Below are 26,874 nucleotides of genomic sequence, written 5' to 3' on the forward strand. Positions count from 1 at the left end.
ATCTAAACAATGTCTGCAGTTAGAAAGCAGAAAGAGAAATGCTCTGCTCACTCTCTCCGTTTTTTGCTTATTGGACAACACAGCACATGTTAATGGTGCTGTCCACATTTAGGGAATGTCTTCCCACCTCAGCTCCAATGTAGAAACTTCCTCATGGATGTACTTAAAGGCTTGTTTCCATGGTGATTCAAAAATCCCATCAAGTTAACAGGCTTAACCACCACATCCATGCTTTTGTCGGTAATTCTGATAAACTCATTGGTTCACAAGCTAGACTCGGAACTTTCTCTATGGTCTGTCATTGATGTCCTACCTGGGGTGAACAGACGTTTGTTCTTGTTCCCCAGGAAAAGCCATGCAACACCTGTGTGGTTCAGCTCAAGGCTAGAGAGACCAGGCTGAGGGTAAGGACTGCTAGGACCCAACTGCAAAGAACTTTGGAAGAAGGTATACACCTTGCACAGACCTGAGGTTGGGTCAGGGATTAGACTAAAGCCGTTTGCCTATCTGCCCTGATCTGGGGGCACGGTGGTTACTCAGCAGGGACACAGATGGGTCAGATATGAATGTGTCACCTCTAAGGGTCCAGGCAACATTCACAGTACTATCCCAGAGTGGGGCTGAAGTGGCAGACAGTCGGGGACTTAGGGTTTCCATGGGGGAACAGGGCTTCTCAGAATGCCTCTAGCTTTGTGACCTGTTTCTCTCTAGTCACCGAATGGATACTCATGTGTGCTGTGTGCAATGGGAGGTCAGAATGCAGAGACGCATTCAGTGGAGAAGCAGCTGCTTCCCTTGGCCCCTCAGAAAGTGGAAGTTGAGTAAGACCAGCCTCAGCACCTGCCCAGCATATGCAAAGGTCCAGAGATGGCAGGAGCTATAGTACATTGGTTCATTAAGAAGGTCCTGTTTGGTACACAATGAGGTGCCTTGACTACTTCCCACAGGACACAGGGGATGTGTGTGACTTGTGGTCACTGACTGAGCCTCACAACCTGTGTTGTCCTGTCTTGGGGCTGTGCAGCCTCTCTGAATCTGCTCAGTAGGACCAAGGTCGTGTCCCACCTGGGGCCTTTCTGGGTGTCTCAGGGCTGGGGAGTTTGGAGGTGCAGTCTTCCTCTGGTTGGACAGGTTAAGACTGTAGAAGTGCTATGGCCACTTCCCAGCAGGAAGCCCCCCCAATAGTATCCTCTTGGGAGTAGAGTTTGTGGTCCAGTGTGTAGACTGTAGGTCAGCACCTGGAAAAGGAGAGAAAGGGACCACGAGAATGTCCCACACTGGGCTAAGCTAGCTGCCTCGCTTGGATGGTGTGGCTGGGCAAGGCTTCAGTGGGGAGGCTGACAACGGGGGCCATCTGCTGATTATCCCCAGCTGGGCAATAAGGCCTTCTGTCTCTCCCTGACTACCTCTGACTGTGCGCTGGGCCTGCCTAATGATCCCCCTCATTCACCTCTCAACAGCTGTAGTAGACTCTGAAGTGAGTCTCTTCCATCTGTCTGTATCTGTGTGTGTCTGTCCCTCTCCTTCCTTCACCCTCACCCTCTCCCTCCATTTCCCCTTCCTTCCCTACCTCCCTTCTTTGCTATCCCAGATGAGCTCTCACTCTGCTATCCAGGCTGGCTTCAGACCTTTGGGCTCAAGTGTTCCTCCTACTTCAGCATCCCAAGTGCAGACAGAGGTCCTAGGCATGTACCACTGTGACAGCTTTGGGATGTTTTTTTTTTCTTATAAATATGGAATGCTCTGTGAATTTGCATGGAATCCTTGTGCAGGAGCCATGTTAATCTCTGAATCATTCCAGTTTCAGTATATGTGCTGCCAAAGGGAGCATGGATAATCTTTCTCTAAGTTAGGTCCTTGGAACCCACATGAAGGTGGTTGAAGAGAAATAATCCCACAAAATTGTCCTCTGACCTCTACCCATGCTAGTCAGTCCTCAGCTAGTCCCCAGCCTCTGTGCAGACAGCTTGCTGTGACCTCAGAGTAGACACCTAGCCCTTTCTTATCTCCTCCGAGGTGCCTAGTGAAGCTGGCTACATCACCGTTAAGCTCCAGCTAATGGCCTGTCCCTGGGTCATGGCTCATGTTGGAAAGCCAGAGTTAGGAGCCCTCAAGTGTGGCTTCTCACTGGCTGCTTGATCTGGCCAGAAGCTGACTTATGATTCATCTTCTATGAATTACCACAGGTAGAGTGTATGCCAGCCGACTAGAAAGGATGAGGTCAGAGAATACCAGCTTTGCTCTGGTTGGTGGATTTTGAAGACCTCAGCATCTGCAAGGTTTGGGCACTGGGTCAGGAGAGTTCTTACATCTTGACTCACAGGCAACAGGAAGTGATCTGAAACACTGAGTGACTTGAACATATGAGACCTTAAAGCCCACCTCCACAGTGATACACTTCCTCCAACAAGGTCACACCCCCTAATAGGCTCCCTTTGGGAGCCATTTTCCTTCAAACCACCACATACATACATACATACATACATACATACATACATACATACACACACACATCACTTATACATGTACTTGCAAAAATATTACAAGTCATAAAGGCTGGGAAATCTACAAACCATGTCCACCTAAAAATAATGGTTAGCCTTGGGAAAGGTTATCCCAAGCCTCTACTTCAAGGTTCTAGATTCTTTCTTTCCTTTCTTTCTTCTTCTGAGACAGTCTAGTGTCTAACTTGTCCTGTAGCCAAAGATGACCTTGAACTCCTGTTCTTTCCTGTGAATGCTAGGAATATAGGCATGTGTCACCACACATAGCCTAGTGCTCTGAATTTCAACCGAAGATGTTTATCATCAAAAATGCTGAACTACAGGATAAAACCTTTGGATTTTATCCTGCTAACTCAGCAGGAAAGAACCAGGGAAATTTCAGTTCACACAGGAAGTGACAAGCAGGAAACACCAGCTCTGAGACTACACAGATGTTGGCATTATCTCATAAAGCAATGATTGTTTAAAAAAAAAAAAAGCATCAGCAACCACATATAAACATTTACAGTGGAGAACCAGGGCTGGATGGAGTCCAGTGTCAGTTCGTGACAAATGCTCGCCGCCACCAGAAAGGGACATCTTCAGTCTAGTAGGAGTGTGGGTGAAGTTTTGACAGCCAGACTTGCATTGGCCTGGTTGCAGGATGGGACTCTTCACTCTGGCCATAATTATTCCATACTCACAAGACATCTTAGCCAGAAAAGTAAAGCAAGGAGACGAGAAGCATGCAGATTGTAGATGGAGATGTGAAACTATCTCTATTAACAGGTAATAGATGTGATATTTTTGTAGAGGGTCTCAAGGAATCTATGAAGAAGAGAATTGAATGAATCTTTGAGGACAGCAAGGTTGCAAAATGCAAAGTCCATACCCAAAAATCAATGTGCTTATAGATATCAACCACATCTAGTCGGAAGCAGAAAAAAATTATGTGTGTGTGTATGTCAGAGGTCAACCTTGGATGTCATTCTTTTTCAAAACGAGAAATGTTGGCCGGGTGGTGGTGGGGGATACTTTTAATCCTACAATTCAGGAGGCAGAGGTAGGCGGATCTCTGTGAGTTCAAGGCCAGCCTGGTCTACAGAGTGAATTCCAGGACAGCCAGGGCTGTTACAAAGAGAAACCCTGGCTCAAAAAACCAAGAGATAGATAGATAGATAGATAGATAGATAGATAGATACATAGATACATAGATACATAGATAGATAGATACATAGATAGATAGATATAGATAGATAGATAGATGAGATGTCTGTGTGAGAGAGAGAGAGAGAAAGGGAAAGAGAGAGAGAGGTTAATTTAATGTTAAAGCTTAGCACACTCTAGCACCAGGACTAGCAGAGTTGAAGCTGTGACCCCATGGAGCCTCACATGGCAAAGAGGATGAGGGCAATTGACAAACTGAAGAGCCCCATGGCCTCAGACCGTGCAAAGTCCAGAATAGCATAGAGGAACTGTTGTTTAAGAGATTGGTTCCAGGCTGGACAGATGGCTCAGCAGTTAAGAGGACTGGCTGCTCTTCTCGAGGTCCTGACTTCAATTCCCAGTAACCATACACGCACGGCTCACAACTATATGTAATAGGATCTGATGCCCTCTTCAGGTGTACAAGTATACATGCAGATCACTCATACATAAAATATAAATAAATTAATTAAAGAGAGAGAGAGAGAGGTTCCTAAATTGGGTGGTGCATTAATTTAATCCCAGCCTGGGGAGGCAGCCTGGTCTACATGGCGAGTTCCAGCAGCCAGGACAGCCAGGAGAACCAAAGCTATACTTGGAAGCTCTATCTTTAAAAACCAAGGGTTTTGAGGGAGAGACAGTGTCTCACTGAGACTTGGGTTTTGCTTTTTAAGTGGGTGCTGTGAATAAAACTCAGGTCCTCATGTTTGCCAACTTTGCAGCCCCTAGGAATAGAAAAATAAATTAATTATGTGCTGAGAAGAGAACTGGAAGGAGCCCATGAGCACGGACTGCAACAATCAGATGTTAACACCTCCAAGCTGACTTAGAGAGATGCCAGGTGTTTTAACGATATAAACAAGTTAAGTTGGAAGTAGAATTAAAGTCACCTAAGTAGAATGTAGAGAACTGTGCCACTCCAGTTTTAAATACTGAGGTCAAATTTACATACATTAACACAAATTAGTTATTTTCAAGAAGTCTCTCTCTCTCTCTCTCTCTCTCTCTCTCTCTCTCTCTCTCTCTCTCTCTCTCTGTGTGTGTGTGTGTGTGTGTGTGTGTGTGTAGCTGGTCAATTCTGGCTATTCTAGCTAATCAGCTTGCTCCAGGGATCTTTTGTTTCTGATTCTCGAGTGCTGGGCTAAGTGATTGCCATGCCTACCCAGCTTTTATTAAATTCTGGGGATGCAAACAATGGTTTATTTACAGACAACAAAGGCTTGTAATTTTCTTACTGTCATTTCTTAGCACGTACATATCAAGTTAGCATATTTGTAGATTGTATTGTATTAGAATGCTTGATTTTAAAAACAGCTGTTAGGGATACTTGGGTTAGGATAGAGACAGGAAAAAACTATGGGAGCACAGGAAAGGAAAGGAGCCCCTCCACCCTAGGACCCAGTTTCCATTTCCTGCTGCCTGAGAGTTGAGCAGTTTCAATACAGCTGGTAAACTCAGAACTGTCTGCGGAAACAGTGCCTGTCCTAGAGACATCTCAAAGGGGATATCAGAAACAACAAACTGTGTTTACATGGGGTCAGAATGTGTGTGCCCTTCAGTTTAACTGCTAAAGCTCCCCTAATCCCTAAATCTAAGCGGCATGCCTCATAGAACCTTACAATCTCAGCTAACTGACAAAAACAACGAAATCCTTGGGCTGGAGAGGTGACTCAGTAGGCAAGGCTGATTTCTGTTCTTCTCTAGGACCAGAGTTTGGTTCCCAGGACCTGTGTTGGGTGGACTACAACTGCCTGTAATTCCAGATCCAGGAGACCCAAGTCCTTTCTGGCCTCTAAACTGTTAGATTATTAAAATGCAGCTCTAGAGAAACGGAAGGCAGAAGGAGAGGTGTGGTCTAATATTAGATGGGACCATGTTTATTCACATTGAGTGTTGTAGCTGATTTCTGCTACGGAGGGCCTTTGTCGGAGGGGATGGTTCTGGGCCCATTGAAGACATAGTCTGGTGACTTAACAGGAAAGAGTCTTAACTTGATCAGCTACAATGGACCATTGAGTGCTGTCCTGCATTCCTGAAGAAAACAGTTATTAGAGGGCTATAAGCAGACAATCTGGTTACAGATTAGAACTGAGAGATTTTCTGGAAAGGTTGGAGAAATTTTGGAGTACTGCTATGTCAAGGAGTCAGCTCGCCTTGAAGGATGTCAAGCTGATCTAAGATGGTGAGACAGACAGGTGAACTGATCCAAAGAAGCCTCCAGTCTAGCTGTACAACTTCTGAGTCCCCAAATCAGTGTCCAGAGTGGCAAGAAGAGGGATGAGCTGGATGGCCCATGGCCTATTAGCCTCCCTTCTAGAGGCCACCCAAACTGCTTTCAGAAGTTTGGGGGTGTTGATCTCTCAGTAACTGCTTCAAGGCTGATAAGTAGGGGGAGCTGCAGTTCTCAGTGCTTTTCTGAGTTCCTCAGAAGAGGGGCCATGGTAAAACTTAACAGTTGGCAAAGATGCAGAACATCAGTCAGGAGGTAAAAACAGCACAACTCTGTGGAGAACATTAAGAGACAAAGTTACACATCGATGTCAGCATGAATCAATATAACACAAGGTTAAATATATAATTAACATAAGGTTAAATCCAGTTGTATAACTGACTGGACCATGTACTGTAGAAGGATAAGGTAATGAGCGGTTTCATCAGGCTCCTACATGAGGAAGCCTTGTAAGAGAAGTCAGCTAAAGTCAGCAGCTAAGGAATGAATCTGAACAGAGAGATGTAAGTGATATTCCTTGCTTTTACGTAAAATGAACTTTGTATATTTATTTTAAATATCAACAACAACAAAAGAGTATCTTAAGTAAAACAAAATCTTGGTTAGAAACAGTTTGATAAAGTGAGATTTTAAAAAACCAGGCTATTACCTTAAACAATCATAACTAGTATTTGAAAACATGATAATACATAATAGAATTGTTTGATTTTTATAACCAATTTTTAGAATATACCTGATTTTGAAAATTATCTTACTTTAAGCAAATTTTAAGTTTACTTTAAACTTGTTTTGGATTACTTGCTTTAGGCTTAAATTTGACAATGTATGTATAAATGTTGACCTTCCCCTTCAAGCTTGTCCTTGCAACTCAGTGGTGGGTTGTGATGGGGGGGTGTCAAATGACCCTTTCATAGGGGTCACCTAAGACCATCCTACATATCAGATATTTACACTGCGGTTCATAACACAAAAATTATAGTTACAATGTAGCAATGAAAGTAATTTTGTGGCTGGGGGGGTCAACACAACAGGAGGAACTGTTTTAAAGTTGCAACATTAGGAAGATTGAGGACAGACAATGTAAATGAATTACATTTGTGCTGAGCATGACTCATAAAGTCCAAAATGGGAAAAGTTTGCTTCTTAGTCATTCTCAAGTTCAAGTGTCTTTTCCTGGCCTGTTCTGTTTTTTTCTCCTTCTCCTGTCACAGTCAGGTGACTAGCCTGACCCAGGACAGGTTTTGGAGGAAACTTCTAAACAGACATGTTTGGGTCCGGTGCGGATGGGCTACTTCTCTAAAGTAGAATAGCATGAAATAAAAATTCAATAGTATTCACACCCAAAACGTATTTGAACCTCTGTAAGGCTGAACCTAGTGCTCTACATTTTCATACCCATTTGTATGTGTCTGCAGATGGGAGCAGACAACCTGAAATGCTTTTTACCTCTTAGCTGTTAAAGATACAAGCAGGATTTTCCAGGCTTGGAAAGGTAGAAACACAAGCAGGCCAAAAACACAAGGCAAAAGAAACATAAGGTGAGTGGGAAAAGAAGGAGGAGGAGAAAGAAGAAAAGACATGACTTCTCCTAGATATGGTGGAGGAGAAAGTTTATCGTTGATTAAAAGGAGAGTATAGACAGAGTAAGAGATGTTTGGGAGAGTTCAGAGTGGACATGATCCTAAGCCAAGTGAGGGGAGCGGGGAGGGGAAGGGAGAGGAAGAGAGAGAGAGAGGAACAGGTACAGCAGCCAAGAGGGCAAAGGTATAAAAAAAAAAATCAGGTAACCAAAATGTCTGGATTATACAGGGAAGAGCCTCTGGGGAAGGAGGAGCCCATACCCTCAGCTGTAGAGTTGGGAGTGAGGTTGGGGGGCGGGCGGGGGGAGTATGCCACCATTCCCTACACCAGGAAGGGGTTGAGGGAGCGGGAGAACCTGGTGGCCAGATCTGCTTTGATATGTTAAATAGGCACCTCAGCCCTTTGTCCAATGGTTTGAGATTGAATACCCAGCCTTTTTGTTGATAATAAATGATAAGGGGAGACATAATCTTCTAGGACTGCTTCCTGAGAACATGGAGGTGTTGTTATTGGGACCCCAAGAAAGCTGGAATGCTGGCCAAGGTCAGGAAGAACAGGCTGTTTCACTTGCTGTTGTGGGACCATCTAGGGTTAGGGAAAGTACAGGCCAAACTGGAGAAGTCTGTGAGGCTGGATTAACTGGGGTTAGCCACCTTGGATCCATCGAGGATGTAGATTCTGAGGGAACGCCTGGCGCTGGGGAATTACTGGAGCAGTCTGTAGCTGGTTTGAAATCCACTGGCACAGACAGACCGGAAGTTAAGGAGCTTAGGGGAAAGTTTTTTTCTTAGGTGTACATTTGAGACTTTTAGGCCCATGGTCTTGGTAGTTAGGGAGAGAAGTCCCAAGACCAGGGAAAATTGAAAAAAGATTAAGATGCCATGAGGACGGTGACACTACACTTTTGCATGGAGACCCAAAGTGGACACTTCCCCTGGTATCCCAGAATAACCTTGGAATTGATACAGACCCAGTCTTTTATTTGCATGAAGGAATGTTGTGATTGATGCACACACCTTGGCCAGAACCCTTCTGTAGCTCTAGGTGCAGGCTATCTGCTGATTTTGTAGTCTGGCAGGGAGATGCCGCCACCTGGTGTTAATAATACAGGGCCCAATAAAATGCTTCTCTCCCGGTGGTTTTTCTGGCCTACTTTTGATCACCATTGGTGGAGAGAGCTGAGCTGGAAATAGTGCAAAGGCCACGGCAGAGGTGGCTGCAGCGTGGAGGGCTGGTGATGGCATGTACCATGATGAATGTGAGCTGAAGAAACAATGAAAAGAGAGGTGGTAGAGACCATGAAAGACGTTGAAAGTAAAAGGTAGGTAAGAGAGGGTAAGAGCTGATAGACAAGGACAGAAGAGAAACTGCATGCCTGGGTAGCTGCAGATGTTCCAGAGACCCATCAAGGCCCAAGGTCTCAGATACCCTATACCAAAAGCTAGACCCTAGACAGACACCCTAGGCTAGGGGTGTAATGCTTGTTGTGGAGCTGAGTCCATTACTCAAAGCCTGTGTGACAGCTGTCATACTAGAAGATGCTACTTAGTGCCATTTGTTGCCACCTGCTGTAGCCATTTAACTCCTCCTGGAAGCAGAGGGTTAGAAAGCTACCAAGCACCAGGCTGATGGTGAGTAAAGCCCAGAGCCATAAACCTTCAAACAGAGCGCCTAGAACTCTTAAGTCCCTGGTTTCTACAGAGGTTTGTGCCTCTGGGTCCTAGCTCTGAGCTCTTGTCCAGGATTGCCTGGACTTTTTTTGTGTTTCAGCAAAATGTTTCCAAGGTTCCTCTACATTGTAGCTAGCGTCAGAAATTCATTTCTTTGGCTGGACAGATGGCTCAGAGGTTGAGAGCACTGACTGCTCTTCCAGAGGTCCCGGTCAATTCTCAGCATCCACATGATGGCTCACAACTATCTGTAATCTGGCCTGCAGGCATACATGCAGGCAGAAAACAAACAAAACCTACCAACAAACAAAAGAAATTCATTTCTTGTAATGGCTAAAAAATATTTAACTGTATGTAATATAGTTCAATATGTTGATGGATATTCAAATTGTTTTATCTTCTGGCTGTTATGAATACTGATACTATGAACATGTTGCTTGTGTGGAGTTGGTTCCAAGGATTGAACCCAGGTCATCAGACTTGCACTGTCAAGTGCCAAGTGTTATACCTGCTGAGCCATCTCATTGGCTCCTCTAGTTGATTTTTATGTATGGTGTGAGGTAAGGGTCCATTCTTTTACACAGTAGTCCCAACACTGTTTATGAAGAGACTGTTCTTCCAAATACTACCTGATTTTAGGAATTGCTATAAAACAATAGGCAAGATAGTGAAGGTGTTGATTAGTACAAAATAACTTGCCAGTCAATGAAACCAAATGGAGTTTAGAAAAAGCATGGCGAATGAATTAGTGTGCTTTGAGAAAGCTGCAGAAGCAATTCAATGGGGGAATCATCTTTTATTTTTTCTCTCTTTTTTTTTTTTTTGAGATGGGGCTTATGATGCAGCTCAGGTTAGTCTCCAGGCTTGCTACCCAACTCTTACCAGTGGTCTGAGTTCTGGGACCATAGGAGTGTGCCATCTTGACTAAATAGGTGCCATCTTTTCAGCAAATGTTGCTGGGAGGAGTGAGCACCCACATGAAAAGAAAAAGTAGAACAAGCAAATAAATCCCCAAACCTTGATCTACACAAAATCAACTACAAACCAGGCTTGGTAGCATACTCCTTTAATCCCAGAACTCAGGAGTCAGAGGCAGGTGGATTTCTGTGAGTTCAAGTCCAGCCAGGACCATGCATTGAGACCCTATCTCAACAAAGAAACAAACAAAACAAACAAATCAACAGCACACCTAAGGCTAGATAGGACATGGACCTTAGGGTAAAACGCAGCACTATTTGTAGCTTGAATTCTAATTGGTCTTAATAATAAAAACCCAGGGTCAGATACTAGGGGTGAAATCTGAAAGATAGAGAAACAGAGGAGCAAGCCACTAGAGTTCTTACCTCAAGTAAATCTCAGACAAAAAAGGAGAAGAGCTCCTATCTCAGCCTGTTTTATATTCCTCTCTCTGCCTAGCCATGCAACTTCTGCAACTTCCTTTTTTCTCCTCCTCCCTAGTGCTGGGATTAAAGGCCTGTGTCTCTCAAGTACTGGGATCAAAGGCATGAGATCCCAAGAGCTGGGATTAAAGGTATGTGCCACCATTGCCTGGCCTCTATGATTAACTAGTGGCTAGCTCAACACTCTAATCTCCAGGCAAGCTTTATTTGTTAGAGCAAAAACAAAGCATCACCACAACTATTGTTGTGACATATGATATGCCTGTGTCAGTGCCTGGCTCAGCCCTCATCAGAGAAGTTTCTTCTTACAGTAGATGGCAATTAACAGAGACCCATAACTGGTCATCGTACAGAGAAGAGATTCTAGAATGCTCAACCTTAAATGGGATATCTATGTCACACCTCTCCCCACAAGGCTCAGGGACCTATGTGGGAGTAGGGGCAGAAAGATTGTAAGAGCAAGAGGTGGTGGATACACAAGGTTAGAGTTAGGAAACAATGTTTCCAAAACACAGAAGGGCAGTTGCACATATGAGACCCTGACAGCATGTGGAGACTGTTCCAGGTAACAGACATGTGTAACTCAAGCCAGGCAAAATCTAAGCATGGAGCATGAGAGGTTGGCATGAAGTCCACTCTTGGTAAGGTGCTGTTAACATTGGGCTGTCGCTGAGCCTGGGAGTAGTTGACCAATACAAATTAGATTCAAATTTTTGTTTGTTTGTTTTAGAGAGAGAGAGAGAGAGAGAGAGAGAGAGAGAGAGAGAGAGAGAGAACATGAGAGTTCATTAAGCTGGGTGGATAGGGAAGAGGGGAAGAATCTATAAGGAGTTGAGACAGAGAGGTCAACATGATCAAAGCATATAGCATAAAATTCTCAAAGAATAAATCAGGTTCTGGATGGTGGTGGTATATGCCTTTAATCCCAGCACTTGGGAGGCAGAGGCAGGTGGATCTCTGTGAGTTCAAAGCCAGCTTGGGCTACAAAGTGAGTTCCAGGACAGACTTCAAAGCTACAGAGAAACCATGTCTCCCAACAAACACACACACAAACAAAAAGAATAAACTAGGCATGGTAGCACACACATTTAATTTCAGCCCTTGAGAGGCAGAGGCAGGTAGATCTCTGTGAATTCCAGGATAGCCTGGTCTAATAACCTAGATTGAGACACTGTCTCAAAAAAGAAAACAAACAAATAAAAACAAAACAAAACAAAAAACAATTCTCAAAGAACAAATAAAATCATTGCTATAACTCAGATACACAAATGGGTAAGTATGACTGTGAGTGGGACCAGCCAATTTAGAAACAGCATGCCAGTCCAGATGAATATGTACACACTAGGTTACGTGAAAGTTAAAAACTTAGTTTATATCATCAATATTGCTTTTTCAAAGACTGGGGTCAAAGGGAGCCTCACATTGTCAGCCTTGTATCTGTTGAGCCTGCAGGGCTACTCCACCATGCTGGGGGGGAAAACAAAAACACCACATTGTGAGCATACTGTTAAGAGATTGAAACACAGCCTATAGACTAAAAGAAACTATTTTCAAATCATTCATCTGACAGAGGACTTGTGCTCAAATCTACAAAGAATTATCAAAACTTGACACACACACAAAAGGGTAAATAGCTCAATTTTAACTAGGCCAAGGACTTGACTAGACATTTCTCCAGAGATGGACAAACAGCCAGTCATTATGTGAAAAGATGTTCAGCGCCTCTGATCACTAGGGAAACTTTACTCTTCTCGTTGGCTGATAGCTTAGAAGCTCCTTAGTAAAGCACATGCTTTCCCTGCTTCCCCCCAGCCAACAGGAGCATCTGCTATGTGGGCTATGAGATGGGACCTGGAGGTACTAGTTGCTCTCACGTTCCAGCTGCTCACAGTCTTAGGGTTCTGCGAACTAAGACAGAGAAATACTCAAGTGTGTGAATCATTGGATTTCACCCAGGCTAAGGCCACCACATTGCCGAATAGAGAGGAAGTTCTAGAAAGCAAACGGCACTGAGCAGCAATGGGTTCTGCCAGCATGTGTGGGCCTCCTTGATTGTTTATTTATTTATTTGATAAAGGACCTCAATTTATAGCAATGCCTGCCCTAGATACATCCAGCACAGATTCAATGCAAGCCCACTGGAGAACTTATGGGGGAGATGGAGGCTGGAGACTGATTGGCTCTCAGGAGGAGTCACACGGTGGCTCTAACACCTTGGAAAGCAGTTTGTGGAAGTCTGGTGGCCTAATGTCAATCGAACAAAGGCCAACCATCTTCAAAAATGTCACAGAGCCCAGAGTCACCTCCCAAAGCTCTGTATACAGTGAAGGGAACCCAGACGTGTGAGGAGCGAAGGCCATGCATGGTGAGGGAAGTCAGTCGCCAGTCACTAAGGGCTTCTGGCTGCTCATGATTGGGCACTGTTGCCTGGGGAATAGATTCTGCCTGGGTCCAATGGGGATATCGGTATACATCCTGTCCACCTTTACAGGGATTGAATTCAGACTCAAGAAGCAGTACACCGACACCTTTGACCCTGTGTTTCAGAACTATCACACGTGGCACATACACACCTGTTTATGACACATGGCACACGCACACCTGTTTATGACAGGTTTGCCTGTAGCAGGTTTAAAACTGTGTGGGATAATATTCATCCACAAAAACAAATTATGGCATCTGACACAGTGTGGCTGAGTCTCACAGCCACGATGATGTACACTGTAGTGTGTGTGGATGGTGGACGCTTTCAAAGCTCCATGTATTTGAAGACTTGGACCCTAAGGTGAGAGAGACTGTGGTTTCTTTAGAAGGGAGGTCTAGGAGAAGGCCTTTAGAATGGTGGAATGTGCCCTTGAGGAGGATTGGGAGGCCTGGGCCTCTCTCTCTCTCTCTCTCCTTTTGCTTCCAGGATAGGAGGTGAGCAATTTTGTTCCTTGACATATTCCCGCCACAGCATGCTGCCTTGGCATGGTTCATATTTCACCATGGAATCACAAAGCTGAAGGCAGATGAGACTTTCACTTTATTAGCAGCCCGTATCAGGTGTCAGTTAATGTTGACAGGAAGCTGATGAGCAGTGACGGGAGAGTCAGATGGGATGCTTCAGATTGGAGGCTTCAGTTTGTACTGTTTAAAAACAGCTCCAATGAATCTGTCGGGAGTCCTTACAGGGGTGGTTGCTGAGAGGTAGCAATTACCAGGAGAGGCACAAGGGAGTGATCTGGATGCTGATTCCAAGGGTGTGTTCACTGTCTGGAAACTGTGCAATTCTAAGTCTGTTCACGATCTTTTAAAAGGATCTGCATGGGGCCAGAGAGACGGCTCAGTAGTTAGGAACATGTACTGATCTTCAGGAGGACCGTTTCCAACAGCAACATCGGGCAGCTCACAACTGTGGGAAACTCCAGTGCCAGGCGAGCCAATGCCCCCATTTGCACTTATGTGTATAGACACACCTCACACACACACAGTTTACAGCAAATCCTTGTCTTTTTTTTTAAAGGACTGTACCCTGTCCATATTGTACCCACTCTGTGTCCCTCTGCTCCCAGGTGTGACTCTCGGATGATGGCCTTCTGGGGCTTCTCCTGGATCCTGTAGACCATGGTTACTCCTAAGGTTGGCTGTTCCCTTCAGGGTCCCTGCCTACTGTAAGGCAATTCTTTTTGAGGGGTTCCTCCAGGCACTTACGAGTGCTGTTCCCGGGGCAATCAGACCCTTAAGAACATGTGTCAAATACACGGGGGCCGTGGTGCCCTTTCCCCAACTAAAGATAGGGCCACTGAAGGGAGCTTTGCTTCCAGCGAGTCCTGGGAAGACCTGACCACACCCCAGGAGTCCCTCCATCCTACTGCTGGACTTGGCTGCGGAGAGTGACTGGTCTGATGTGCTTTCCTCTAAATGAAATGGCTGCCAGCTCAGTAGCCTGAAGACTCTCCTAGTCTTCCCTTCTGTTTCTGGGCGCAGCACCCTGCCCTTACCCCAGGAATTGGTCTGCTGTGTGGCATCGGTGGAATGTGACTCGTGTCCCACAGTGTCTGTCATACTCTTACTGGTTTCCAGAGGATGAACACCTTCTCAGTTCCTTGCTTGTTATAGGGCTGGGCTCCCCTGGAGGAGGAGGGAGGAGCCTCCTGCCTGCTGAGCTGCTGCTCACCATGGCAACAGCTCCCTAAGGCTCTGGGCTCCCTGACAGGCTCAGGATGCCTCAGACCTTACAGGCCCAATACCTTGGAGGATAGTATATTTGGTGTCCTGGCTACCCTGGAATCCAGCTGTTTTCCAGGTCTGCAGTTCACCTGCCATCTGCCCAGCTGCTCTAACTCAGGAAGGTACTGAATTGTCAAGGAATGGCCCCAGAGCCCAGACATTCCCTCACCATGGAGACAGTTTATTTGCTGCCTCAGGAGCTCACTCAGTCTCCTGGTACCTGCCTGGAAGCTGATCTCAAGGGAGGACTTAGTTTCAGTGGCTGCCTAGGACTCAGGCTCAGGTAGATGATTAGTGAAGGGCTCCATGCCCAAGGACTGTGCTTTGGGACCAGAAGGTATCTGGCAGCTCAAACCAGGTGGAGCTCCCTGAGAACTCTCTGACTAGAAGGTGTCTCCAGACCCTCACCCTGTACCCAAGACCCTTTATAAGCCACCCTAGGCCAAATGACACACATCTGTTGGACATTGATTTCAGGAGGCTGGCCTGGCCATGGCTCGCAGAAGGCACCCACACAGGTGGTTAGCTGGGCACAGCAGCTATTATTAAACTGACAGTGACATCACCATCAGCCAATGGGAGGCAGGTTTATTTGCAGGCCTGGCAGCTTGATAACAGTTAATTTTAGCTGGATCTTCATTCTCAACATTTGTGAAAACCCCACCAGTCAAAGAGGGGGATGCTGTGTCCCCAAACAGCTTGAAGATGGCATCTGGGGGCTCCTAGAGGAGCAGAGGAGGGTCAGAGCCTACCCCTAGGAAGAATCCTGGTTTCCTGTAGCCTCTCCTTGCATGCTCTACCCCACCTCTGGCAGCTTCCCAGGGTCACTGTGATCAGTAACTGAGAAGCAGGCCACAGGTGAGACCCAGCTTCAATCTAGGAGCCATACTGCCCACCTACTTGCTGTGTGATCTCAGGCAGTGAGCTTACCTTTTCTTTGCCCAGTTTCCTCATAGGTTTTTGGGGTCCCCAGGCCTATTTATAGGACTTTTCTGTAGTATTTCTGACTGCTTAGTCATTTAAGTACTACTAACTATGCAATTGAAGAGGCTAGAAGCCCAAAATTCTGGCAAGGTGCTCAACCAGGCCCCACAGTGGAAAGCAGAAGGCAGGAGAGCCCTCCACAGGTACTTTTTATGGTAGCATTTAATCCATGGATAAGGCCGGAGCCCTCAGGACCTAAGTGTCCCCTAGAAAGACCTATCCCAGCACTGAACTTGGAGAATATGTGCAGATGGATGTGATAGCTACTCAGTTGCTGGAGCTATTGAATGTCTGGCAATTGCTTAATGCTGCTGGGTTAGTAGCCTCTTGGAACTGCGGGCTTCAAGGCTGCTCGGTGGGGTTAGTGTGTTATTGCTCAGCACTGTTACCCTTGAAGATTTGTTTTTCTGCATATTCCTAGGGTCTTCCGTGCCAGCAAAGGCTTCAGGGATTTGCATGGTAGGCAAAGTGTGTCCTAATGACAGGGAGGTACGTTTGGCCTGCCAGGTGTTTCAGGAAGGATATGACGTCTTGCCATCAGTGTCCAGTCCTCTAGGTGGGCATGCTCCTGGCCTTGGGTCTTGCTGACTCATTGTGTCACAGATGTACACAGAGGAAGACTATGTAAGGAAGGGGAATCTGATGAAAACTCCAAAGCTGAAGGACTGGGGGCTATTCCCAAGGATCCTGGACTCTGAACCCCTCTATTGAGCCCACCCAGCCTCCTGAATCCCAAACCAGGCCTGATCTCCATGCAAAAAAGGAGGGTATCCTGTGGAGAGATGAGCTGGGCAAGCAGGCAGGCGGGGTAAATGCTAATGTCTTGCCAGGAATTTATTTTTAATTCCTGGCTCCCAGTTGACAGAATCAGCAGTCTTCGGAAGGAAGTGCCCGGTCATCTGAGAGGCCTGCCTAGTCTCTGGCTGCCCTCTGCCAGACAGACCCTCAGGCTTTACCTGCTAGCTGCCTGTCCTAGTGGGCACCCATCTCCAGGGGCTCCTCGTGGGCACTGTCTCCATAGGATGTGCTGGGCCCTGACCTGGGTCTTCTGTGTCTAGATCCATTCCACACCAATGTGGAAGGGATGGACACAGGGCATAAATACCCAAGTAACCTTTGCTTCCTACCCGCCCTACCATACCCAGCAGTGACAAAGACTGGTGACAGCACTGGGAAATAGCAATGTCTGGATGAGATGACAAGATAGGAGGTCTCTGAAGAAGCCTCTGCTGAGGTGGCCACGACGCCCTTAAAGGCCTATTTTCGTTATCCTCATCTTCCCAGACTCTCCTCAAAGTCTTCCTACTTTCTACCTGTGGGGGCTGAAGGAGGCCCTTGCTCCACCCTGGGCTGGGGGCGTGGTCTGAACTCTGGGTGTTCTTGATGGCCTTAGCTAAGGCAGTCTGAGCAGGAAGGCAATCAGGAGTGTGCCTGAGTTCTAATGGGCGTCATGTATTTCTCTCCACCTCCCCGACCCCCCCCCAAAGGGAATAGGTAGAAAAAAGCCACTTTCTAGGGTTTCAGGACAAGGTTGTATCTGGGCTGGACTTGCTAATGGCCTCAAGGGCCTGCCATGTTGGGCGCATGTGAACAAGCATAGGGCCACTGTACCAGGAGGATCACATCATGGCAAGTCTCTGGAAACTGAACTTCATGTTCACTGGGACTCAAGAACGAACCGGACTGGATGTCCACATCAGGACTTACAGGGACCTTGACGGGGGCTTGGGCCTCTCCTCCCCCCTCCGCTTGCTGGCTCCCGGTCTTGTGTTCCACCTTCCTGAGGACATATTTACGTTGGGTGTACCTTATTTTTCTGCTCTCCAGCAATCACTGTCTCTGCTATCCCAGCTCTTCCCTCTGCTGCTTCTTTCCCTTCTCTCCATCCTTGCCCCTCCCTTCCTGGCTGTTTCCCTGCCCCCACCTCTGCCTGCTCCCCGCCCTTTTGCCTGTTTTTCTCTCCTGGTCTGCGCTCTAGCTCGCCGATTCTCTCGTTTGCTCTGGTGCATCTTTGCAGCAGCGTCCTCTCGGATCCTCGTTACGCCGGCCCGCGCCCGTGGGTGCGCGGCCCCTGCGTCCGCATTTCGCTCGCACCCCATCTGCCAGCCTCCCGGCGCCCGCCTCCCCCCGCCGGTACCGCATTGCTGTACTGCAGGGGCGCAGTGCATTGCGCCGGCACCGTCAATAGGTGGACCCCCTCCTGGAGAGATAAAACCGTCGGCGCCGCCGCTGCCAGTCCCTCTGACTGAGACCTCGGCTCTGGGTAAGGACGCACATCCCGGTCTGCGACTCTTGCTTAGGTTATCTCTGAAGGTTCGCCTCCCTGGGAACCCAACCCAAGGTAGAGGGGACACGCCGCACCTAGTTGAGCTACACCCCTGGGTTGGGGTCTCTCGGTTGCACACCGGTCATGGTGGTTCCTGGTGGCAGGCGGGCGGTGTGTCCCCTAGGCGATTGTTTACTTGGTGACAGTGGCGGGGGCTGGAGGGGGGGCTTCTCCTTAAACCTGCGATCACGCTGTCACTGTGACCTTGGGGCTCTCTCGGGCGCTGCGGGGCTGGACAGGCGGGTTAGTGCAGGTGCTTGTGTGGTTTGGGGCTCTAGGGTGTTAGTGATTTGTTAGAGAGTGGCGGGGGAGGTGGTGAAACCTGACGACCCCTACCCCGCCCTACGTGGCTCCCACCCTAGTATTCCCTCCCCCCCTATCCCCCCTCCCGGGCTTCTCCGTTGACCTCTGTGATGCGCAGTACTGAGACTCAGGGCCTGGACCAGATGGTAGGGGCAAGGGTGAGGGCATCTCTGAGGGCACTTGCTGAGCTGGGCCAGGGTGAGATTTTTATTCCTCTGGCTAGATAGAACAGGACACTCACCTCTCAGCCCTGATGGCTGCCCCCTGCTTGAGTATGGGGAGGGCCTGAGCTATTCTGGGCCCATGCCTGGGCACCATCCAGCTGTCTCCCCTGCCAGCCTGTGGGCAGAGACAGGAAGATGGCGCCCTTGCCTGAGGAGGGGCTGAGGAGTGCTGGCCTTTTCTTCATGGTGGCAGCAGATGGGGGTAGGGCAGTGTCCCTCCCTGGGCCGTGTGTGTGTGTGTGTGTGTGTGTGTGTGTGTGTGTGTGTGGTGGGGGTGGCAGCATCGAGGACAGGGAGGACAAGGCATTGGAGAGCTGGGCACAGTGACTCATCACAGGGCTCCTGGCTGCTCCAGAGGATCACTCAGCCTTCTGCTCTGTGATGTCCAGACCGGATTAACCCTTCCTTAAGGAACTTTCTTCCAAATCAGCTCCAACGAACCATTTGGGCTAAGGTAGAGGAACAGGTGGCTTATGAGTGCAAGCTGGCTGGACTGGGCTAGGATCGGGGTGATGAGGGGCAACTGGGTGGGGGCAAGCTCTCAAACAACAGCAAGAATAACACGGGTGTCTCTGATGGGCTCTCTCTGGGCCTCGTAATCACCCATCTCCCTTGTCGCTGGCCCCACAGTGTTCCTGCCCAGCACACCCTCAACCCAGAGCCAGAGCCCCCACCGCGCCAGCCCCTCCCTCAGCCAGGCAGAATGGTCAAGGAGAAGACACACATCAACATTGTGGTCATTGGACATGTGGACTCAGGCAAGTCCACCACCACAGGCCATCTCATCTACAAATGCGGGGGCATCGACAAAAGGACCATCGAGAAGTTTGAGAAGGAGGCAGCAGAGGTGAGCACCAGGGGCCTGGTGCTTACATTCCTCAGTTTATTCCTTCGGTGCAAAGGATATGGGTGTCTGGGGCCGGGGGTAAATAGGGCAGCCTCCCTCTGAGAATGTTGCAAGGTTTGCTTTAGACTGAGGGAGGGAGAATCTGTGTCCTGCCCAGGTCCACCAGAGGGCTCTGGACTCTTGGCCTCAGTGGGCCAGAGGGCCCTCCAGCCTTCTCTGCTTGCTCCCAGGGCTGAAGGTGTGCTGGATACGGTGCTGCCCCCACTTGTCTTGCAACAACCAGGGCTCAAGGATGCTATTAATAGCTGATTGATGGGCAGTAGTCTTGCCGGCTCCACTTTCTCCAGATAAGCTGGGGAAGGTTGCTGGTTCAGGATAGTGCCTAGAACGGGGGTCTTGGTATCCTGTTCCTGGCTGAGACCTACAAATGGTCAGTAGTTGTAACTGGATTCTCTTCTCTGCCCCCTGAAGAGCTGGCTCCTGGAAGAGGAGGGCTAAGGCCAGGCCTGTGCTGAACTCCTGCTCCAGTGTGTATGTGGGTTTTGAGCCACAATCCTGTGTGTCTAGGGACATCTTTAGGGGGTATTCTGAGGGGAGGTGGTAGCAGGGAGCTGAGGGATTGGAGGTCACCTGGGTCAGGTCCCAGCTGAGTTGTCTGGACAGCTCCTTCAGGCTGGGTAGCATCCTAGAATGCAGAAGCCTATGAGATTCTGGTAGGAAGTCGTGTTCAGCTGAGCAATGACCACAGTTGTGGTCCGGGCTGTAGGAATCTCACCCTTGCACAGGTTGGCAGAGAGCAGGCAGCCATGCTCTAAATGGAGTGTTCTTTCTTCTCCTATTTTGGTGTGTGTGTGTGGGGGGCAGGGGGATGCCTTAGAGCTACAGAAAGATCTGGAAAGCCAGACTTTTATCAAAATCTTGACCAATTTATTTATTTTTTAAAATTTCCTTTTTATTGAAATAATAGCATATATATATATATATATATATATATATATATATATATAAATAGTTCCAAGCCCAATGAAAAAATTGACTTATAACTTACTAGGGTGTGGAGCATTAGCCTCAAGTAGTGAGGAACCCTTTGCCAGGATGGAGTTTAATGAGGTCTGGCAATGTCCAGACCCTCATGTCCCCTTCTGGGGGACTTATGTGTCCATAACCACTTAGGAGAGGAATAGGAGTTGGGCTGGCTGATCTGGGTGGCTTCATTTTGTGGCAGAGCAGGGTTTGGGTGTCAGCACCAGAGAGATGGTCCAGAGATCCTCAGTTCAAGGTGCTTTAGCCCAACCCTCACCTCCCATGGATGTTTGCGTGGCCCACAGCAGGCCTGGCAGGAGGATGTGACCCCTGAGTCCTATGTCCTTATCCTGAGTTGTGCCCCTACCCTTCCAGATGGGGAAGGGCTCCTTTAAATATGCCTGGGTGCTGGACAAGCTGAAGGCAGAGAGGGAGCGTGGCATCACCATCGACATCTCCCTCTGGAAGTTTGAGACCACCAAGTACTACATTACCATCATTGATGCCCCAGGGCACCGGGACTTCATCAAGAACATGATCACCGGCACATCCCAGGTGTGCAGGGAGGGTACCGAGCCCAAGAGCTCTCCTGAGGTGTCAGTGTTTCTTGTAATTCCTGCCAGGACAGAGTTCCACCCAGGTCATCTCCATCCTGTTTGGCACAGAGCCCCTCAACAACTGAGTCAGTGCTTCTATCTCAGCTAGATGTGGTGCCTGCAGGGTTACCCAGCCACGGTTGGGGCTAGCAGTCAGGCACAAGGGAAGTTGTAGGCATGTCCTTCACAGACAGATTCTTGTAGAAGAGGCCACATTAGGGACAGTGAGATGTGGGTAGAAAATCAGTCAGGCCAGATAATCACAGGCAGACAGGACAGAACTAGAAGCCAGATGACTCATCCAAGGGCACATAGCCTGCCTGTTGGTGGTGGAGCCGATGGCCAGTTTGGGGCCTTCTTGACTTAGGGCCTAGTGAAGGAGTCCCCTGATACCTTAGAGGAGGAGATCCTGAGTCTCCATCCCTAGGACAACTGCCCAGGCCCCATTTTGTGGGTGGTAGGGTTTGGTAAAAGGCTGGGCCAGGGGGCTCACTGTGTCTGATCTGTTGGGTAGGCGGACTGTGCTGTGCTGATCGTGGCAGCAGGTGTGGGTGAGTTTGAGGCGGGCATCTCCAAGAACGGGCAAACCCGGGAACATGCTCTCCTGGCCTACACTCTGGGCGTAAAGCAGCTCATCGTGGGTGTCAACAAGATGGACTCCACGGAGCCAGCCTACAGTGAGAAGCGCTATGATGAGATTGTCAAGGAGGTCAGCGCCTACATCAAGAAGATTGGCTACAACCCAGCCACAGTGCCCTTTGTGCCCATCTCAGGCTGGCATGGTGACAACATGCTGGAGCCTTCACCCAATGTGAGTGAAGATAAGTATAGTGTGGCAGTACTGACCTTCCCAGGGGCCCAGGGTTCTAAGTCAGGCTGGTAGAGCTTCCTGGGGATACCTGCTAGTAAGGGACCTGCACTTGGGTCCTCTAGCTCAGTCTCCCCATGAGGCCAAAAGAGGAACATGAGGCTCCTTCTCTGGCCAAAGCCTGCTGGGGCCTGAATCTCACTATGCAGGGAGAGCAGTTTTTATTTCTTCCAAGCCACTGTCCTGGATTTGGATACTGTGCAGGACCAGCAAGGCCACAAGGCCTCCCCTGAGGTCTTAAGTGGGTTGTATCTGGGAAGCATGCATGTCCCTGGGCTGGCCTGGAGAGTGGAGGAATGTCTCTTGGCTGGTCCTCTGGGAAGCTTCTGCAACTCTGGATCTCTGAGTTTCGGATGAAGAGAGAGCCTGGGATCTAGATCTTGGTCTATCCAGAGGAGAGACCCCTGTCCTAAAAAGGTGGGCACTCAGCTTTAGCCAGCTTTGCAGCTGCCCACAATGAATGAAACAGTATGAGGATATAGGCTCTCTGGGAATAGCTAGGGGACAAGAGCCTGGTAGAATCAGAACAGAGTTTGGCATGCAGGGGATACTCCATCTTGCTCTTGCTGATGTATGATTATCAGAACCTAAGAATCCCCTGGAGACCTTAGACCAATGGCTTCCTACTGCTTCCTACTGCTCTATTGTGCTCTGGGTCTCTGTTCACCCATACTTCAAGAGCCATCAGTTGACCTTGTCATAAACACAAAGGCAGGAGGACACACAGCCCCTCGGGTGGACTTCCTTCTTGTCTGTGGCAGGTAGACTGTGAGGAGCTCTTTGTCAGGAGGGTTTGAAGTCATCATCCAGAGAGGCCCTCATGATGGTGGTGGTGGTGGTGGTAGATCCTGAGCTTGGAGATAGCTTGGTAGCCAGCAGAACTTCTGGGGTTGGGGAAGAGCCTGGACTTTATCCTTGACAATGGCCACTAGCCAGGCTTGAGCCCCTACTCCCCTGGTACTTGACCTGTCTAGGGTGAGGGATTAGGGAATCAGGCCCGGTTGAGGGGGGGGTCTCATTTGTAAGTGTTGGGGGCATGACAGTACAGTCTGGGAGGCAATTTTGTTTGATTTTGGTTGTTTGTTTAGGATCACCGTGAGGTTAGGATTGTGAGAAAGGGATCAGGAACAAGCTATTCGACTTGAACAGCGAGTCTCCTTCCCCAGGTCATCCCCTAGGCAGGTGCCATGTCCAGAATCTCAGAGACCTGAGGTTGAGGGTGTGGTCAGTTGGGTTGCCCTATCATTGGCACCTTTTTTTTTTTTTTTTTACTCCTGCCCAGATGCCATGGTTCAAGGGCTGGAAAGTAGAGCGCAAGGAAGGAAATGCCAGTGGTGTGTCCCTGCTAGAAGCCCTGGACACAATCCTGCCCCCAACCCGCCCCACTGACAAGCCCCTCCGCCTTCCACTGCAGGATGTGTACAAGATTGGTGGTGAGTGAGGTCTTGATAAGTATGGGAGCTCATCGCTCCTGCAGGTTTGCAGACTCTGTCCCTAACCTCGACCAGGACGTCAACAAGGAACCCTCAGGCTGGTTGTCTCCACCTCTCTCCCAATACCACGTTCCTTTATACCCATCCATTTACTTATCACTCTTGTTCTATCCATCCGTCCATACCCATCTGTCCACTCAGTCACCCCTCCTACCCACCTCCACCCATCCATCCATTCACCCAGCATTCAGTAGGATTCCTTTCCCACTCTCCAGTCCCTCAAGCACTTGGCTATGAGCTAGGGACATTAGATGGGGGCATTGAACTGACCTACACTTCACCTGCAGGGTGAGGGGTGCCATGGGAGGCAATCTTAGTCCAGGAATAAGAAATGCAAGACATTAGTCAATAGAAACCAAAGCCAAATATGAGACAAAGCAAAGGGAGAGGAATGAGGGTACCAGGCTGATGCTTACTCCAACACAGAACACAGCTGCTGGCTTTTCTCCACCACCCCATAATACCACCACCCTCAAGCTTCCGGGAGATGGTGGAGAGCAGTGCTCCCCCTCCCAGCCACTTGCTCATCAAGGTAAGCACACTGCTAGTGTGGGCAGGCTAGGGCCAGATGCCTCTTCACCGGTAGAAGCACAGGGCTACAGCGGGACTTGGGGAGGCCTGTGTGCGCGAGAGCATCTCAGTGAGTTGGCCCATGCCTGGCTGTGGGTCTCAGAGAGAGGGAACTCTGGTGATGCTCCCTCGGAGGCACAGCTGTCCTCCAGAAGACAACCCCATCCTCCCTTCTCTGCCCTGCCCCTTACCTTTGAATCCTGGGAACTCTGATTTAGTCTCTTATTCTTGGACTCTCCAGCTGTCATCCAGTCCCCTATTTCCTTACTCCCTCCATGAGTCTCTTTCCCTTGACACCTTCAGAGAGGAGCAAGCCCCGAACTCTGTCTACTTGCAGGCTCTCTGCTTTTTTTGTTTTGCCCTGCACCCTTTTCTGGCCTGCCCCCTCACAGTACCCTCTCTTGTCCCAGGCATTGGGACTGTGCCTGTGGGCCGAGTGGAGACTGGTATCCTCCGGCCTGGCATGGTGGTGACCTTTGCACCGGTAAACATCACCACAGAGGTGAAGTCTGTGGAAATGCACCATGAGGCGCTCAGTGAGGCCCTGCCTGGTGACAACGTCGGCTTCAATGTGAAGAACGTGTCCGTCAAGGATATTCGCCGGGGCAATGTCTGTGGGGACAGCAAATCTGACCCGCCTCAGGAGGCTGCCCAGTTCACCTCCCAGGTTGGTGCTGTACTAGTGTATGTGAGCATTCCTTCTGGGGATAGGGGGAAGAATGGGCTGGGGTATTAAGAACAGTGGCTTTTGGCCTTTCACCTGGCACTGAGGTGGAAAGCCCTCCATTTCACCCTAAGGCCACTCAGTGTTCAAAGGCAAAAAGTGTGCTCAGAGTTACCAGCAGGTAAGCGAGCTTGCTTCAGGTCTCTCTGGGCACTTATACTCTGGGATATTTGGCCTTTGAAAATGCTTTTATTAACTTACTGCCTGGAGTATGTATTACTGTCACACTTTATTCTCTTAATTAAAAAAATCACATGTACTTATTTTAGTGTGTGTGTGTGTGCATGCGTGCACGCATGTGCACGCACGCACATGTGTAGAGGTCAGAGGGCCACTTGGAATCAGTTCTCTATTTCCATCATGTGGCTCCCAGGGATTGAACTCAGGTCAAGACCTAGCAGCAAGCACCACTGTCCTAGAGTCATCTCTTGTATCCTCTTTGTCACTTTTCATGGGATGAGAATTTTAGAGCAGTTTTAGTGAATGTAATAAAAGCCCTATAACTGAGGTTTAGTTTTGTCCTGGTCCTTGGTTCTGGTCAGAGTTAATATGTCTGTGCAGTCCTGGTTATTTCAAACAGTGCAGTTATCTGTTGATTGCCTCACGGTTTGCTACATGCTTAGCAAAATATTGGGGTATGAGCCCAGAAGTGGGGTTCCTGTGGCCTGAATATTCCTTGCACACAAACACCCCGTGAGTGGAGCCACCCCACCTAACACTGGCCCTGTCCCAGGAGACCTGACTCATGGTTGTCTTCAACTCTGCTCTCAGGTCATCATCCTGAACCACCCTGGGCAAATCAGCGCTGGCTACTCGCCAGTTATCGACTGTCACACTGCCCACATTGCCTGCAAGTTTGCCGAGCTGAAGGAGAAGATTGACCGGCGTTCTGGCAAGAAGCTGGAGGACAATCCCAAGTCTCTGAAGTCTGGTGATGCAGCCATTGTTGAGATGGTCCCCGGGAAACCCATGTGTGTGGAGAGTTTCTCACAGTACCCACCTCTAGGTGAGCTGGGTGATCCAAGGTGTGACCCAAGATGGTGGTTGATCCAAGCTGGGGTCAATGCACTGCTTGCGGGCGGGGTCATGGGTCCCTTTGCTATGTTAAACTACCAAGCAAAGTGCAGCGGTTAGTAGGTAACACACACACACACACACACACACACACACACACACACTTACACACACACAGCACCGTCCCTCTGCCTGACAGACAGATCTGGGATGGTGCTTCTTTTCTGAGGAAGAACACCTAAAGGGCTTCCCCGGGAACAACAGCAAGTCGAGTGATTACCCCCTTGCACCCTTTAAGCGGTATTAAGCTGTTTTTGCGGATGCCCAGATGCCCAGTGCACCTGCGCATTGCATCCTGGGCACCCCAGCAGTTTACGCTTCTCTCCCCGCAGGCCGCTTTGCTGTGCGCGATATGCGGCAGACTGTGGCCGTGGGCGTCATCAAGAACGTGGAGAAGAAGAGCGGCGGCGCCGGCAAGGTCACCAAGTCCGCACAGAAGGCGCAGAAAGCGGGCAAGTGAAGCGCGGGCGCCCGCGGCGTGGCCCTCCCCAACGGCGCCGCGCCGCGCCCCCAGCCCCGCCCCCGGAACTGGCCCCGCCCCCTGCCCCGCCCCAGGCGCGGCCCCTCCACCCCGCCCCCCCGCCAGGCGCATGTCTGCACCTCCGCTTGTAAGAGGCTCTACGTCAGCGACTGGATGCTCGCCATCAAGGTCCAGTGGAAATTCTTCAAGAGGAAAAGCGCCCCCCGCCCCAGGCTTCCGCACCAGCACTCACCACGCTCAGCGCCCGTTTTCCCAATAAACTGAGCGACCCCAGAGCCGTGTGTGCCTACTGCTGGGGCCCTGTTTATCAAAGTCCCGTTGCCCAAGGTGACTGGCACATATTACCGCTGCCAGGTAACCTACCTAGCCAACTGCCCTCCTAAGCTTCGTGGGTAGGCGGTGGGGCACACTGCGTGGGTGCTGGAAACCCCCAGCTAGGTGAGGATAGAAAGACCAAATGGCTTTGATGGCTATGACCCAGTTTGTGTGTCTTGGTAGGATGTGCAAGACCAATGATAGAACCAAAACTGTGGCTGGGTGTCCTGAAGAACCCGTTAAGGAACCATGACATCTGAGAAC

At 49.1% G+C, this 26,874-nt stretch overlaps 1 protein-coding gene and 1 non-coding gene across 2 annotated transcripts; one reads left to right on the forward strand and one right to left on the reverse strand.

Moving 5' to 3' along the window:
• Positions 1 to 1,727: 1,727 nt before the first annotated feature.
• LOC127225429 (U6 spliceosomal RNA) lies at positions 1,728 to 1,831 on the reverse strand. The gene has a single exon (XR_007834779.1). It is a non-coding gene; the product is annotated as a U6 spliceosomal RNA (small nuclear RNA).
• Positions 1,832 to 17,777: 15,946 nt separating this feature from the next.
• Eef1a2 (eukaryotic translation elongation factor 1 alpha 2) lies at positions 17,778 to 26,568 on the forward strand. The gene is made up of 8 exons (XM_051184598.1): positions 17,778 to 18,029; positions 19,250 to 19,466; positions 20,865 to 21,044; positions 21,600 to 21,896; positions 23,236 to 23,386; positions 24,427 to 24,683; positions 25,512 to 25,746; positions 26,147 to 26,568. Exons 2-8 carry the CDS (start codon positions 19,323 to 19,325, stop codon positions 26,272 to 26,274), a joined length of 1,392 nt encoding a protein of 463 aa, XP_051040555.1. The 5' UTR covers positions 17,778 to 18,029; positions 19,250 to 19,322; the 3' UTR covers positions 26,275 to 26,568.
• Positions 26,569 to 26,874: the final 306 nt, after the last annotated feature.

This window comes from Phodopus roborovskii, unplaced genomic scaffold (genome assembly GCF_943737965.1).
Source record: "Phodopus roborovskii unplaced genomic scaffold, PHOROB, whole genome shotgun sequence".
Taxonomy (NCBI): domain Eukaryota; kingdom Metazoa; phylum Chordata; class Mammalia; order Rodentia; family Cricetidae; genus Phodopus; species Phodopus roborovskii.

Bases quoted from the DNA above. Each gene is read 5' to 3' on its own strand.
- Eef1a2 (XM_051184598.1), top strand. From the start codon at position 19,323: ATGGTCAAGGAGAAGACACACATCAACATTGTGGTCATTGGACATGTG. The intron at 19,467-20,864 runs GTGAGCACCAGG...CTACCCTTCCAG, and splicing joins TTGAGAAGGAGGCAGCAGAG to ATGGGGAAGGGCTCCTTTAA. The intron at 24,684-25,511 runs GTTGGTGCTGTA...CTCTGCTCTCAG, and splicing joins CTGCCCAGTTCACCTCCCAG to GTCATCATCCTGAACCACCC.